Source organism: Centrocercus urophasianus, unplaced genomic scaffold (genome assembly GCF_019232065.1).
Source record: "Centrocercus urophasianus isolate 14NV4802_14NV808 unplaced genomic scaffold, USGS_Curo_1.0 seq_36, whole genome shotgun sequence".
Lineage (NCBI taxonomy): Eukaryota > Metazoa > Chordata > Aves > Galliformes > Phasianidae > Centrocercus > Centrocercus urophasianus.
In genome coordinates, this window is record NW_024884933.1 from 1,505,008 (window position 1) to 1,521,272 (window position 16,265).

The 16,265-nt window shown below is 40.7% G+C and overlaps 1 protein-coding gene across 3 annotated transcripts in view; it reads left to right on the forward strand.

The window, feature by feature from the left end:
• VPS13D (vacuolar protein sorting 13 homolog D) overlaps positions 1–16,265 on the forward strand; it is an 87,956-nt gene that overhangs the window by 38,103 nt on the left and 33,588 nt on the right. For all 3 annotated transcript variants that reach the window (XM_042831608.1, XM_042831609.1, XM_042831610.1), the window contains exons 43-64: positions 463–510; positions 1,613–1,763; positions 2,389–2,599; positions 3,214–3,461; positions 3,741–3,932; positions 4,530–4,656; positions 4,955–5,097; positions 5,704–5,834; positions 6,098–6,273; positions 6,410–6,533; positions 7,416–7,651; positions 8,424–8,532; positions 8,737–8,894; positions 9,207–9,315; positions 10,321–10,500; positions 10,649–10,765; positions 11,109–11,258; positions 11,843–11,992; positions 12,761–12,857; positions 13,836–13,984; positions 15,150–15,284; positions 15,521–15,688. In XM_042831608.1, coding sequence (XP_042687542.1) covers positions 463–510; positions 1,613–1,763; positions 2,389–2,599; positions 3,214–3,461; positions 3,741–3,932; positions 4,530–4,656; positions 4,955–5,097; positions 5,704–5,834; positions 6,098–6,273; positions 6,410–6,533; positions 7,416–7,651; positions 8,424–8,532; positions 8,737–8,894; positions 9,207–9,315; positions 10,321–10,500; positions 10,649–10,765; positions 11,109–11,258; positions 11,843–11,992; positions 12,761–12,857; positions 13,836–13,984; positions 15,150–15,284; positions 15,521–15,688 — 3,309 coding nt within the window. The remainder of the gene's footprint in view (positions 1–462; positions 511–1,612; positions 1,764–2,388; positions 2,600–3,213; positions 3,462–3,740; positions 3,933–4,529; positions 4,657–4,954; positions 5,098–5,703; positions 5,835–6,097; positions 6,274–6,409; positions 6,534–7,415; positions 7,652–8,423; positions 8,533–8,736; positions 8,895–9,206; positions 9,316–10,320; positions 10,501–10,648; positions 10,766–11,108; positions 11,259–11,842; positions 11,993–12,760; positions 12,858–13,835; positions 13,985–15,149; positions 15,285–15,520; positions 15,689–16,265) is intronic.

A 16,265-nucleotide genomic window follows, 5' to 3' on the forward strand; every position in this document is an offset into this window, starting at 1 on the left:
AGCTAAGCTTTAAGGTTAGCTACTGTAGAGAATGAAAGCTGAGGTCTTTTTGGTACAAAATAGGATTAGAATTTATTATTATTACCACTAAAAGGAGGCATTAGTCTCTTATTTGGATAATTCCTGATGGTTTCATATTCAAGTGTATAAAGCATCATCTCTGTCTGCAACTTGGTTTGTGAAAGAGAAAAGTGCAAATAAGCAGGAACTGCTATTCAGGAACATCTGTGGGTAGTTAGTTTTTAATGAATGCTCTTGCTTCAGCTTCATTCTTCTTTTAAAGCAGTATTACAATTAGATTAAGCTAATATAGCTCTGATGTCTTCAAAGTCGTGTTGAAAATGAGAAAGACAAAGTAATGACAGCCCTTAGTTTATTTTTCTGCAGTAATGTTCTGTGTTGCAGCTGACAGTAATATCTTAAAGTGAACACTTCTGTCTTTCCTGTTTGTTTTCCTTCCAGCTTGGAAGCCCAATAAGTAGAACAAACATAATTCATCCACAAGTTTACGTAAGTATATATTTTCATTTTTTGAGAGCTACTGGAGCAAGACCAGCATAACTGTACAGGTGGACTGGCTTCTGCTTTCGCCACAGGAAACAGAAGTCAAGTTCAGCTGTGACAAGGTTCCTCAAATGCCAGTTTTCACAGTCTGAGCAAGCACTGGAGCTAGACGTGCGCCCATGTAATAAAACTCTGACTTGGAACAGCAAAGCAGTGCAGCCTGTTATCTACTTTGCTGAGAAATTTGGAGCTGTTGAGCTCAGTCTCACTTCTTATATACAATGAAATAAGTGCCAACTTTGAAGTTGAAGTCTCTGCTGCTAATTCTTACGAAGATCATACTCTGTAGTTCCAAAATTTGCTGGTCTGTTTTAAGGAAACAGAGAAGTAAAATTGTTCTCTGTTGCACAAACGTTTTGGCCTAAATAAGCTGAGCAGAAGAGTTCCAAGTACGCCTCTTTGGAGACTGCTGAAGTATCTGCCTCCTATACTACTTTGTCTTGTCTAAACTTAAAATCATGTGTTCCCCAAATCAGTATACATAAATAGGAGGGTCATAAATCATACTTGGGATGCTAAAAGTGAGACTATCTAAGAGCACAGCCAGAACAAAACGCTGATTTGGGGAAATCAGGCTGTATTGAAATGTCTTCTCTGCAGAGCTTATTGAACACGTTAGTGCATGCATCTGAAGATGAAACTTTGCAAACAGCATCTGCTGTTCCTGTTCTTGCCAGCACAGATAGTCTGGGTAACGAGCTCTTGATATTCCTGTTGAATAAGGCTTATGATTAAAACTTCAGGAATTTATAAAATCATGTACTTGCGATTCTGTGATTAATTTCTATATTCTTCTTACTAGGGCTTGTATCCCTTTGAGAAAGATATTGAGTTAAATGTTTAGAAATGCTTCCTGATTGCTTGACTGTGTTCTGGAAAGAAGACACAGTATTACATTATGTTGTTGTGAGACTGCATGTACTGTGAGTGCTGTACTTGGTTGCACTCCCTTCACACATTCTCACTCCAGCAGTTACTACTCAGTATTGACCTGTCCCTCTATTAGATACCTTTTATTACCTTCTATTGCTTTTCTGCTATCTTTCAGTTTTCTTCATTGCCTCCTGTGCGTGTGGTATTTGAGGTAACCATGGAAGGCAGTGCTCGGAAGGTGATCACCGTGCGCTCAGCCTTGATTGTGAAGAACAAGCTGGAAACACCCATGGAGCTAAGGCTGGATAGTCCTTCTGCTCCTGACAGTGAGTGCTGTATGCTCCTTCCACGTGCAAAATCTTCACCTCCCTTCTCTGGAAGATTCGTTGCTGCCTGTAACAGCTAACAGCAAAGTCAGCCTCCGTGGTTGGGGAATGGGTGTTGTTAAGAACAGCAACGAAAGCTAGAGAAACCAGTAGGATTTTCCTTATGGTCCAAGCAAACAGGGAGAGCTGAGACTCTGTAAAGGTGGATTTGAATTTCTGTACATGCTGTGTTACACCTTTTAGCAATAGGAGGCTTAAGGTGTTGGCATGCAGAGGTGAAGTCTAGAAATGTAGTGACGTGCTGATAATCTACCAAGAATATAATGAATGAGATCTTTTGGAACAAGCATCACTAAAGTGTCCAAGGAAGAACTTGAGCTCCAGCAGATTTCAGATTTACATCCTTAAATTATTCCCCTACCAGAATAGTAAGGCTTAGAACAACAGGTTGATGCTTGAAACGTAGGTAAAATAGCTTGTATTTCACTTTAAAATGTAACTTGTTGCTCTTACTATTTGAACTTACTTTTTGGAGTTACTATTTGAAAACAATTTTCAGTAGAAAATACCTTTCAGTGAAGGAGCCCAGTTTGTTCTTAGTGTTTTCTTTTCTGTTTGGTTGCAGAACCTGTAGTTCTTCCAGCAGTTATGCCAGGAGATGCCTTTGCTATTCCGCTGCACCTCACGTCTTGGCGTTTACAAGCCAGGCCAAAGGGACTGGGAGTCTTTTTCTGTAAGGCTCCAATTCATTGGACTGATGTTCAGAAGACAGCAGAAGTTTGTAGCAGCAAGCGGGAGTGCCATTCCATTGAGTCTGAGAACAGCCGCTTTTTCAGGTTGATTGAAGCCCTGCTTGTTTCTCTGTAAACTGTTTTCTGGCAATTTAAATGCTGTGTAACTCAATAATAGGAAAGAAAATCCGTAGAGGTAGAAGCTTCTGCAGTTCAATGGGATGTTTTTCTTGGTCGCTAGCATAATAAGAAAGCACTGAATGTATACCTATTTCTGCAGGGCTCCTTAAGGCCCATATGGCAGAACCTGCTGGCAAACATCTGAGCATAGAATCACAGCATGGCCTGGGTTGCAAAGGAGCACAGTGCTCATCCAGTTCCAACCCCCTGCTGTGTGCAGGTCACCAACCAGCAGCCCAGGCTGCCCAGAGCCACATCCAGCCTGGCCTTGAATGCCTGCAGGGATGGGGCATCCACAGCCTCCTTGGGCAGCCTGTTCCAATGCCTCACCACGCTCTGGGGGAAAAACTTCCTCCTCATATCCAACCTATAAAATCACAGAATTTAAGACCATTTCCCCTTATCGTTTAGTGCTTTATTAATGCCTATTGTAAAGGATGAAACGTTAGAAAATAGTGTGGACTTCCTGTAAAAAGGCAAGATTTGGTTATTCCATTGAGTTCATTGGTGACTTCTGACACACCTGTTTGTCTTCACAGATTTTGTGTGGCGATCAAGAAAGAGAACTACCCTGATTACATGCCTTCCAGCATATTTTCTGACAGTGCTAAACAGATTTTCAGACAGCCTGGCCATACTATTTATCTTCTGCCAACAGTGGTGGTCTGTAACTTGCTGCCTTGTGAACTTGAGTTTTACGTTAAAGGGATGCCAATCAGTGGCACACTGAAACCTGGCAAGGAGGTGGCATTGCACACAGCTGATACATCTCAGAACATCGAGCTTGGTAAGAAGCTTTATGGAACAGGAAATGCTGGTGTTTTCAACACAGGCTGCACTTGTGGTGCTTAGGCACTAATTATCCTTAAGCAGAGTTCCTTTACAAAGCGTTTTGCTGCTTGTGACTTAACGAGGTCAGAGATCTTTGCATGGAGTGGTTTTACAAGTGAGCGTGGGCAAGCTATGTGAAATATTCAGAAAGGGCAAACGGTGGGAAAGTTCAGTGGTGTACTTTAATGCTTATGTGCCTTCTGTTGTTTCTGTTGTTCTGTTTGCTTATTCCCAGGAGTACGGCTAGAAAACTTCCCAATCTGTAAAGAGCTGTTGATTCCTCCTGGGACACAAAACTATATGGTGAGGATGCGATTGTATGATGTCAACAAACGCCAGCTGAATTTGACCATAAGGATTGTGTGTCGTGCAGAAGGTTCTCTGAAGATACTCATTTCAGCACCATATTGGTTGATCAACAAAACAGGTGAGTTTTACAGCGTCTTCTTTCAGAAATACAAGGATGGAATTTGGAAATGAAGATTTCATGCAGTGTTTTGGTTTGCTTTCTAAACAGGGCTTTTAAATTCCCCTTCAGAGGAATTAAAATTGCAGGAAATATACTACAGTGCCAGTGGTTGGTGTTGTAAGTGTTACAACAGATAACTTACAGTGGCTCTATTGCAGACTTTAAACACAGATAATTTAGTAGTCCTTATGTAGCTGCAAACAAATTGGCATAGGTTAGACTGTTAACAATGTGGTTTTCAAAGGCTGAAATGCCTTCAGAAAGCATCAGATCTTCAACAGTAAGTTGCAGTTAAAGAAGCTTACACTGGTGCTGTCAGAGCTGCAAGATCCTTTTTCACTTGTAGACTCCGTGCTCACAGCTATGATGGCTTTACTCCTTCAGCAGCTCAGGGGGAGATTGTGGATGCAGAATTGGAGTGTGTGCAGACTAATGGCTGACATTCCAGCAGGAGAATTTTAGGCTGTTCTTTAATGGGAGCAGCTTTTGCCATTCTTATCTTGAATTCTTGTGAGAGTATGATTTGATAACTCATTTTTTTGTGTTTCCTTAAAGGATTGCCACTCATCTTCAGACAAGATAATGCCAAAACAGATGCTGCAGGGCAGTTTGAAGAGCATGAACTTGCTAGAAGCCTCAGCCCACTTCTGTTCTGTTACGCTGATAAAGAACAGCCCAACTTGTAAGTTCCACTGAGAGAGGAGCAGAGGGGAGGAACCTTGTTAAATAGGACTGTAATTGACAGAGGATGGTGTGCTGGGATGTTAGTATAGATGGCAGCTAACAGGGAAAGCTTTTTCCTAAGATCACCTGTTGAGTAGTGGTAGCAGTCACTTGGAAGCCCGCGTGCAGCAGAGGTGTGGTGAAGGATTTTGGACAGCAAACTTGTCAGTTATTTTATCTGGCATCAAGGAGGAAACCTACTTTTTCCTTGTCACCACCTGATCCTTTCTTTAAATCTGTTTTCTTCTTACCCTTAGCTGTACAATGCGGGTTGGGAAAGGCATCCATCCTGAAGGCATGCCAGGCTGGTGCCAGGGCTTCTCCTTGGACGGCGGTAGCGGCGTCAGAGCCCTCAAGGTGATCCAGCATGGAAACCGACCAGGCCTCATTTACAACATTGGTACGTGCTGTGTTTGAGAGACACTGTGGAGCTGCAGAAAGGAAACTTGTTTTGCTGAAGATTTGTGAGGGTCTGCAGAAAGGTGTTAGACAAGAGGGATCCTAACAAATCACACCTCTGTATTCTGAAATTGGTTTCCTTAAAAATCAGTTTTCAGTGATTTTTATTTTTGCATTTAGGCCTTAAGTATTGGTAAATGTATTTACAAAGTGTTCTTTCATTTTGTGGTTCTTTATCCCCCTGTACACTACTTCTAAGTACATCTGAAATCCCACCTCAGCACTATCTCTAATTATATTCAGGTGTCCATATGCTTTGTGTATTAAAAAGGGGAATAATTACATTGATTTTTTTCTGGTCTTTTGAGAAGAGAGGATTTTTTTAGCCTTAGTGCTTATTATCTCTAAATTCTACTTGAGATACAGGGGGTAACAGGTAGCATAAAACTGCATTTCCTGTTAATATTTCACAGGAGCAGATGGCATGACAGAAACTACATCTCAGAAACTCCCTGAAAATAATTGTTAAATGTTGTTTGAAAGTTTTCTTTAGGTTTTTTTTTCCTTGTGATTAACAGCATTTCTTTTAATTTGTGTCTGTTACCAGGTATTGATGTTAAGAAGGGCAGAGGGCGTTACATTGATACCTGCATGGTGACATTTGCCCCCCGTTACCTTCTAGATAATAAGTCCAGCTATAAGCTTGCCTTTGTTCAGAGGGAATTTGCCAGAGGCCAGGTAAGGGCCTTTATTTCTGTTCCACCTGGAGTTAGGCGCAGCATCTTCTAACTGCAAAGAATACAGATGTTATACCTGAAAGTATTCTAGTTTGATTACGAGGACTTTTTAATTTGTTACTCTGATTTCGAGCATTCACCTACCAAAATAATTGCTGTGAGAGGTGTATGGGTTTGAAGGCTGCTTTGTATTTGAGAGGTGTATGGATCAATATTGTATTTTTCATGCCCTTAGGATATTTATGTCCTGATTTCTATTACCAGGGGACATCCAACCCTGATGGCTACATCTCCACGCTGCCTGGCTCCAGCGTTGTGTTCCACTGGCCACGCAATGACTATGATCAGCTGTTATGTGTGAGACTGATGGATGTCCCAAACTGCATTTGGTCTGGGGGATTTGAAGTCAACAAAAATAACTCGTTCCATATTAATATGAGGTAATTATTGTATGCAAGTATTTTGTGACGTGCTTCCATTTTTTTGGTGGTGACGTTTGCCCACCATTGAACACTCAGAGATGCAATAATGCCCGTCAGAAACCCATCTGTCTTGCATTTGCTCTTTCTTGTTCAGGGACACCCTGGGAAAATGCTACTTCTTAAGGGTAGAAATTACTCTTCAGGGAGCCACGTACCACGTTGCATTCAGTGACACAGATCAGCTGCCACCACCTTTTCGCATAGACAATTTTTCCAAGGTAAAAGAGCAGAAAACCATCACCTTCTCTTTTCTTACTGTTTTTTAATCTAAAAAGTGAAAGAATTATCTTAGATTTCAGCTAGGGAACTGTCTAGCTTCTGTAAGAAAATACAGTGGAAGTCTGTAGCAATGTGTATTTGTGTATCAGTAATTTTCTTCAGTTTTGTTCAAATAATAGTGCCTGTATTGTAGCTTTCATTGGTCTATAGAAAGCCATATGAGGAAGAGCATCATAATCATGGGAAGGTTGTAATAGGACAGCAGTTTATAATCTGTTCTGTGTTCTTTTCAGCACTTGGATAACACGCAGAAAGAATTCAGGCTACTGATACCACTTCCTTTCTCTCTATCTTCGGACTTCTTTATTCAAACACAAAACTTTCTTGCTTCCCTCTTCTTTCAGACACGTTGGTTCCTCAGTGTAAAATGAGAATCAGCTGATGATAATGAGTGTGAGAGATGAAGAACAAGTTCCATATCAGTGACTGTAAAAAATCAGAGAATTTGCTTTGTTTATTGGACAGTAACTTGCAGACTGCCTTGTGATTAGAACAGGAGACACAGCTCTTGATAATGGTTATTATTCTGGCTTTTGTTACTGAATTGCTCAATAAAACTGGGCACGTCTCCTAATTTTAATTGGAAAGGTTTGAGATGCTACCGTGGGACTAAAGAGTTTCTGAACCGAAGATGATGGATAAAAGCAAAGCTGATTATTTCTGGTCCCTTTGAGATTATCTTTGAGGTTCAAATGGAGGGTGGGAAGAAAAGCAAGAGCACATTTCAGTGATCAATGCCTGAAAAATGAATAAATGATAGCAAAAAATGTAACTGATGGAGAATTGGTGTGAAAGTAAATGCTTTTTCATTACTGTTACAGGTCCCAATTGTTTTTAATCAGCACGGTGTTGTCGAGCCAAGGCTGTACACTGAGGTGAAGCCCATGACCTCCCTGGATTATGCATGGGATGAGCCCATCCTGCCACCATTTGTCATGCTGACAGTTAAGGGAGCAGGCTCCTCAGAGATCGTCTGCAGCATGAATGACTTCCAAGACAGCAAACAGCTTTATTATGAAAACTTCATTTATATTGCTGCTGCCTATACTTTCTCAGGGTAATTCATTAGATATTACACTAACGTATTTTGGATGCTTATAGTGTTGTAAGCTGTTCTTACTGCCATTTTATACCTTCTGTAAATATTTCAAATTCAGTTAACTAGCCCAAGCAGCTAGCAGAAGAGTTGCCAAAATTCAGGAGTTGTCTGGCTGAGTTGTCAAGGTCTGGAGCCCCAGTACAAGAAGGACAGGGAGCTGTTGGAGAGGGTCCGGAGGAGCCACAAAGATGATCAGGGGGCTGCAGCACCTCCCCAATGAAGACAGGCTGAGGGAGCTGGGCTTGTTCAGCATGGAGAAAAGAAGGCTGTGGGGTGACCTCATTGCAGCCTTCAGTACCTAAAGGGAGCCTGCAAACAGGAGGGGAGTCAACTCTTGGAAAGGGTTGAAAGATAACAGCAGGACAAGGGGAAATGGTTTTAAGTTGAGGGAGGGAAGATTGAGGTTGGATGTCAGGGGGAAGTTCTTTCCTATGAGAGTGGTGAGGTGCTGGAACAGCTGCCCAGAGAGGCTGTGGATGCCCCGTCCATCCCTGGAGGTGTTCAAGGCCAGGTTGGATGGGGCCCTGGGCAGCCTGGTCTGGTATGAAATGTGGAGGTTGGTGGCCCTGCATGTGACAGGGGGTTGGAGACTCATGGTCCTTGGGGTCCCTTCCAACCTGGGCCATTCTGTGATTCTGTATATCTTGCCTGATTTTTTATGTCCTTGTCTTGTTCTACAGAAGCCACAGCTGCTCTAATTCAACATGCTGATGATTTCTTGGTGTTCTAGTTTACAGGAGACTAGTGTAAGACCTGTTGCTTCGAACAGAGATGCTGCATATGCAGAGCTTGTCCTTGATGTTTCTCCAAAGACACAACGAGTTATCCTGAAAAAAAAGGTACCAAGACACGCTTGATTATATTGAAATGCTATTGCTCTGTGATGAAATAAAATTAGATGCTGGTAGAAGGAAAAAAAAAAAAAAGTAATCATGGTACCTTGTAAAGCTAGTTATAATTTATAGCATTCGATAGGAAAACAGAGCAGTAGTATTTGCTCTGTATTGCTGTACTCATTGAAATCTTGAATTCTTTGGCAACAGGAGCCAGGAAAACGATCCCAGCTTTGGAGGATGACTGGCACAGGAATGCTTTGCCACGAAGGCTCCTCTGTTCCTCATAACCCTCATAAACCTTCTCGGTCTGTGGAGTCTTGTATGATTTTAGATATTGCTGGTCTGGCAGCCGTCACAGATAACAGGTATTGCAAATACAGTTTGCAGTGAGTGTACAGTGTCCTTGACAGTGTGCTTTACCTGATGTTTTCTGAGTAAGGAAAGTGGTTATTGTGAAGGCCTGTATGAGCTGGATGTTATCTGGTGTCGGGAACAGGCTTCACAGTCACTTTGAGATAATCCATATTCTTCAAAAATCAAGGCGTAATGAATATTTTTTTCAGCAGCTTTTTGTTAAAACACTTGAGAAGTGAGATTAGGGAAATGAACAGAACACAGCAATGAAACCAGGAAGTTGGGATGATTCTAAGTGTGGGTTTGTTGTGCTTTCATGGCAGATATGAGCCCCTCATGTTGAGGAAGCCTGATCGGCGGCGCAGCACCACCCAGACGTGGAGTTTTCGTGATGGGAAGTTGACCTGTGGTATTCATGGACTGGTTGTCCAGGTCAGTACTGCTTGTACTTTGAACTTGTTTTGACTCTTTCTCTTATAGATAACAGGAATTTGAGCTTGCTATTGAAGAGAAGTCAAAGTTCTGAGTCCAAAGTTTGGGTTATAGAGGTGACCAGACCTACAAAACAGCTCGTGTGTTTTAAACAGTAGTTCAAAAGTTCTTATCAATTAAAAAGAATTAAATCTTGCTTTATTAATTTGAAAGTAAATAATTAGAGAAATGATAGTGTATGATTGTTGAAAATTATCAGTATAATGATAGATAAGAGTCTCAATGTTCTCGTGGAACCAATTTGAAAATGCTGCACTGTCAGCCAATACCACTGGTTAGAGTCAGATTTTGTTAAGAAGTTTTGCTACTTTTAGATTCTTCAGCCATTTTTACCCATTGCCTACAAGCAAAAGTTAAATAGATTATGCTGCATATTGTTGAAACAGCAAACTACGTTTGTGGCAGAATATATTATTTCTGGATGTTGCATTGATAATTCTGTGATCAAATTAATGCACCATAGCAAGTTAATTCTCAGTTTGCAGGAGCCCAGAAGCCCTGCATTGCAGCATTAAGGGGCCAACACCACGAGGATTTTAAATCCCTCCTCATCTGTAATCCAGAGTTCACCTTTCCAGTTATCTGCTGTGCAGGCTATGATTTCAGTAGGGACTTCCATTGTTGGATCATGATCTGAGAGCTTCAGGATCTGAGCATGAAGAGAGAATGATTTCTGATTGTGGCTGTTTCTTCTAGCTGTCAGGTTGATTAAAGGCAAGTTACCAGAAGCTGTGGTAGTATTAAATAGTATTACTGCTGGATTGTTCCTCTGAAGAGCAAGGAATTTGTCATTTCCCTCACCTGGGACTGAGTTTCAGACTACTTCTCTTTGGATGGTGAAGTAAAACACGCTTTAAATTAATGTGTATGAACATTAGCTGAAGTTCCACCTCTCACATCTTGTTTTTTTTCTGTTTTGTTTTTGACTTCTGTTTCTTTATGCAGGCAAAGGGAGGAATATTAGGTCTCCATGATGGAGCAGAAGTTGTTCTTGGTCCAGACACTTCTACTGAGCTTTTGGGGTCAGTTCCACCAGAACAGCAGTTCATAAACCAGAAGATGAGGCCAGGCTCAGGAGTGCTGGCTGTTCGAGTCATCCCAGATGGGCCAACTCGGGTTCTGCAGGTAAGAGTCCTTCATTAGCCTGAGTCTAGTTTTATTATTTGCTTGTACTGAAGTGCTTTTATGCCTTGCATCTCTAAATTCTTAGAAATAGCTGTTAGTTCTGTATAGGAAAATGATCATAGTAGTAATTTGCTTTGGTTTTTATTAGATAACAGATTTTAACCAACGCAGAAATGATCGTTTATCTGGTGGAGGAGATGAATTTCCAATTACAGAGCAAGATCTACGCAAATTAAAACATCCAAACGTGGAGCAAGAATTAGAAGTAAGATGCTACAATTTGTATCTTTCTGTTCTTTTTTTTTTTCTCTCTTAGTTTTCTATTTCTTCAAGGTTGTGTGGTGAAGTTTTGGTTTGGTTCATTTTCGCTCTGCTGTTCCCTTTTGCCCATGAGAACCTCTTGCTATGAACGTGTGCTTTTTCCTGCTAAAACTCCTTATTCTTAAATGCTGGGTTTGTAAGTCTGTGATCTCTTTAGGAATTAATCATTAATGACCTGTTCAGCAGCTCAGGAGGTAACTCTAAAATAAAACTTCTTTGAAGTATATATTCACCACCGCAAGGATTTTTTCAAGGTTTTTTTCCTTCTTCCAAAACTCTTTTTGCAGGTGCTTGTGAAATTGGAAGGCGGAATAGGATTGTCACTAGTCAACAAAGTCCCTGAAGAGCTAATATTTGCAAGCCTCACAAGAATTAATGTTCACTACACACAGATGTCAACGAGTCAGGTGCTAGAGCTCAGCGTGCAGGATGTGCAGGTATTTGTTGTTATGAAACAAATATATTTGTTTGTGGGTCTTCTGGAATGCTGGGAAATGTTTGGATCTCTTAATGAGATTTCAACTCCTTAACATCAGAAGTTTTCCTTAGCATCAGTTTTGATCTTTCATTGTCCTCTGCTTACTGATAGTTTATATGATGATGTATTTGCTCCATGGTATTAATTTCTAATTGTTTGGTAAGTTAGATTTTTTTTATTTTGATACTATGTGATGAAAAATCATCCACTGAAAACAGGAGTCCTGATGCAGAGTATCACAGTATGAGGCACAGAAACCTCTTAACTGTTTGTTTTCCAAGCAGATTTTGATTCTGACTTCAAAGTTTTGCCTTTGTTTGCAGTTCAATCTTTCAAATTCGGAATGAGCAAACTAAACTGAGCACTGTGATACCTTCTACTGAGTCATTGGAATTCTATTCCTGCTGTGCAAGATTTCCTTCAAGGAGTGTACGTGCTCTTGTAGACTCAATAAGAAGTGGATACTCCTGAGTTAAAGAAGCTTGGTTTTGCTGCTTGTTGTCACTTATTCTTATTTTCTTGCCTGTCTGTTCCATGCTGTAGGTGGACAACCAGCTCATTGGCACCACGCAGCCTTTTATGCTCTTCCTGACACCACGGATGAGTGAAAATGAGCCCATGGAAACTGCTCCTGCAGTGCAAGTGAATGCCATGAAGTTCCCCAGTAAGAATGCACTGACTGATATATACAAGGTAAACCACAGCCTTTTTGAACCTTTATGCTGTGCCTATTTCAGTCTGGTTAAATGATTCACCTGTTCTTAATTTTTACTAGCAACCTGAGTGAAACCATTTGTTCAATGAGGTCTGAAGCACTCAGTCCACATTCTCATGTTCATAGGTTTGAAGCTGCAGTGCAGTGATGAACAGGATTTAAAAAAATAAGCAAAGATTAGTGAGATCACTGTAAATGTCCATCACTTTATTTCTCAAGCCAGTTACTCTCTTCAGAACTGGTAGGTATTGTGTAGTGAAGCCAAGGGTCTGTGCCACATTTTTGACGACTTTACACGAGATGCTGCCATCCCCCTGGTAAGGTGTCATCCTGCAGCATGAGCTCTGCTTTATGTACTGCAGCAATTGGCGTTGTTGGGAATTTTATCCACCAACTGGAGTTTTGTGAGGGCAAAATATGTGGTTATCAAAACCACTTGGAATCTCCAAGTGTGTATTTTGACACTTGAAAACCAGCTTGTTTCACTGTTGGAATCCAGTTTAGCATCACATTCTGAAGTGTTAGTATAGGGTACATTTCAACAACAAAAAAAATCCAACCATCTGCAGTTGTAGGTGAATTCAAGTGAAGGAAGCTACCAAAGGCATTTTTGAAGGTGGAAATGTTAACACAGTTCCATTCCATTGAAAATACTGTTAAATAGAACATATTGTCCTATTCAATGGCTTGCACAGATTGTACCCCAAGTGCTAATACTGCAAACTGAGACTTGTTTATCTGTTTAGCATCTGATGATCACTGCTCGAAAGTTCACAGTTCAAATTGAGGAGAAGTTGCTTCTGAAGCTGTTGAGTTTCTTTGGCTATGCTCAGTCTGAATCAGGTATGGCATGAAATTACCAGCACTGCTTTTACAGTCTGTAATGATCTTTGCATATGAATGAAGTTCAGAATACCTGGTGAGCTCTCAGCTGCTTGGAGACTGGCCCTGCTGGGCAGAGCTGGAAGGCTCATTTCTCCATGGCCCCAAGCTGTTCATGTGTGCTGTGCTTGTTAAAGTGTGCAAGCAATGATCCAGTAACTGGCATTGTGCAGTGTGCAGTGGCTGAGCCATACCTCCATGGGAATGAGTTTAGTGTTCATTTTAAGCTTGTGTAGCTGGATTCATCTAACTTAAAGACTCAGCTTTTGCAGTGAAGAATACAAAAATAAAGATATTGAATTTCTTACACTGTTTACAAGTCTGTTCTTGTTTAACTTTACTCCAATTCTTTTTCTGTTTGTTTGCTTACTTTCTGTACAGTCTTTGTAGTTTATCTGCTCATACTGATGTCATCCAAGATTCAAACAGTATCTTTTTTTGTCATTTATGTTCAATGTGTTCAGTTGTCCAGCCTGTTCAGTGTCTTCTCTATGGGTGTTTTCTCTGTTCAGTAGTGATGATTGAAAGTATCAGCATTGCTTGTTTTGTACAACGTACTGATAATTGGTCAAATAAGGAAAGATAAAGAAAACAGAGAGCAAAATGCTGTAAGGTCATGACTGTGCAGTAGGAAGGAAACAGTTGCTTCTATATGATGACAGACACATTCAAAGCAAGATTAGGAGCTTAAACCATGCATTTAGGTGACTTTAATTGTATCTAACTACAAATACATTCAGGCTTTAGAGATGCAGGTGCGTAGGATTCTTAAACCTTAGAGGTCAAGTTTGTGTCACAAGGCATGAGTAATTTTGCTGCCTACCCTAACAATTGCATGTTTTATTTATGTAGAGGAACCTGTAACTCCTTACAGAGTATGCTTCCATAATTGCATATATGTTCAATCTATTGTAATTCCTGTGTTTTGTCTGGGTGTAGAAGTTGAAAAGTATGATGAAAACCTCCATGAGAAGGTGGTTGAAAAAGGTGGAGGACAGAAGCGATACTACTTTGAAAATCTAAAAATCAGTGTGCCTCAAATCAAGTTGAGTGTCTTCACTTCCAACAAGCTGCCTTTGGACCTCAAGGTAAGGCAGAGCACTCGGAGAATGTGCTTCCCCACGAGGAGATGATGTATTCTGTATGTTAACTGCCACAGAAGGTGTTCATTCAGTTCTTCAGGGGAGGAGGGAGAGAACAATCACAGTAGAACCTTTGTAGAGGTTTTTCTGACTCCTTCTAATGTTTCTGGAAGGCGTGGGCATGGCAGTCTGCTAATGTGGAGGTAGACAGATTATTTTTATTAGAGACCACTGTTAACAAAGTTGCCTTATGTAATATCTGGTATTAAACAGGAAATTACTTCCTACCAAAGTGAATAATGAGGGCTACTCCAGTTAGTCATCCATTTACTAAAAAAATAAATAGGTCCTTTCTTGGAAACGTAAATCGGACTGTAATTTACCTTAATTACCTGCAGATGGCAGAAAAACTCGTGTTGCTACTGAGTGTGATTTGATGGCTACTGTAGGGAAATACAGCACAAGTATCAGGCTTCTTGCCTTCTTCAGATTTCCTGATGTTGGTGACTGTGCACATGTTGTTATAAGGAGCTGAGCTGAAGCAATCTAGAGCAGAATAGTTGGGAAGGACCTTCAGGATCTAGTCCAACCACCCGACCTACAGACTGTACTGGGTACAGGTGGCCCGTGGGCTAATTACTGTCTTCATTTTCTTCCCTGATGATAACTGAAAAAGCTGGTTGAAGAATCTGAGTTCACCGAGTCATGAAACAGGCCTTAATCCTGCAGGAAGTTAAGATTGCTATTCCAGCTCATCCTGACAATTAATCCATTCGTAGGACTTCAGCAACACCCAGTTTTTGTCTGTATCATACAGGGTGTAGTTTAATTGACCATTAGAACAGTTAAAGAGAAGTGCTGAACATGGGAGCCTTCAACACGTTTTGTTTTGAGTATGAATGTCAAGTGTAGGAGGCTGCTTACATCTTGAGAGGTGTCCACTGTCTAATTACTGAATGAATGTTCATTAATTAAAAAAAAGTTCATATTGTGCAAGTAAAAGGTTTGTAGAGTGATTGCCCTCTGAATCAAAGCATCTATATGGCAGTGGTAAACTACTCTAGCAGATAAGCTTTTGGCTTGTAACTCATTTAAAGATTAATTCATTTGAGTGCTGTGAATGAGAAGTAGAGGGAAAAAAATTAAATAGCAATATCTTTTATTTAATTAGGCATTGAAAAGCACGCTGGGATTTCCTCTAATCCGATTTGAAGATGCTGTGATTAATCTGGATCCTTTCACTAGGGTCCATCCATATGAAACTCAGGAATTTATCATTAATGACATTCTGAAACACTTCCAAGAGGTGAGTGATTTTGGTGTGGGGAAGGCTGAAGTTCTCCTGGTGGATGAGCTCTCTAGTGAGGGTTGGGGGAACTCTTGGTTATGAAAGTACCATGATAATGTAGACACTGTGCTTTAAGACGAAGCCATTCTTGTTCTTACTGATACTTGTGTGTTATTTTAGAGCGTTCCTGCATTTTTAATCAACCTTGCTGGTGTTAACATGAAAATATTTCAACCTTTCTGTTGCTTTTACAGGAGCTGCTCAGTCAGGCAGCAAGGATTCTAGGTTCTGTGGATTTCCTGGGCAACCCTATGGGCCTGCTGAATGATGTTTCAGAAGGCGTCACTGGACTTATAAAGTATGGCAATGTTGGTGGCCTCATAAGAAACGTCACACATGGAGTATCCAATTCAGCTGCAAAGGTAATAATCACCATAATAAAGTTTGCTAAAAATAGGGAACAAGTAGAACAGAATTATTGACCACCTTCAAATAGATGGCTTTCTATGCTGTTTGTTCTGTAAAAAGTTGCATTTGGAATGTTGCTCTTTTGGAATGCTGACACGTGTGTTTCAGGGTGCTGGTAACCCTGCAAGAAGCAGTGTGCCAGGGATGTCCATTTGTTTTTCAGATTGAATGCAGGAATTAACAACATTTTAGGTCTCTGGTTCAGATGTGGCATCATCTCCTGTGTGCACATGAACTGAGGCGTTTTACGTTGGTCACCCAAACTAAAGCTCTATGGGAATTGGAGTACTTAAAGCATTACTCAGTAGAAAGGAGAATTGTTGATTCTATTTTTGGGAACTGATTCAACTGAGGCACAAATAGATCTGCAAACACTTTGATTACTTTTCTTTTGCTGTGCCACATAGCTACAGAGTAAGAGGTTTTAGATTGCTATGCCTTTAGCTTAATGCCAGGGTTGGGGCACAGTGAACATTCTTTTGTGCTTCCAGGTAATGACTGAGAGAACACTATTCTATCATGTTGTTAATT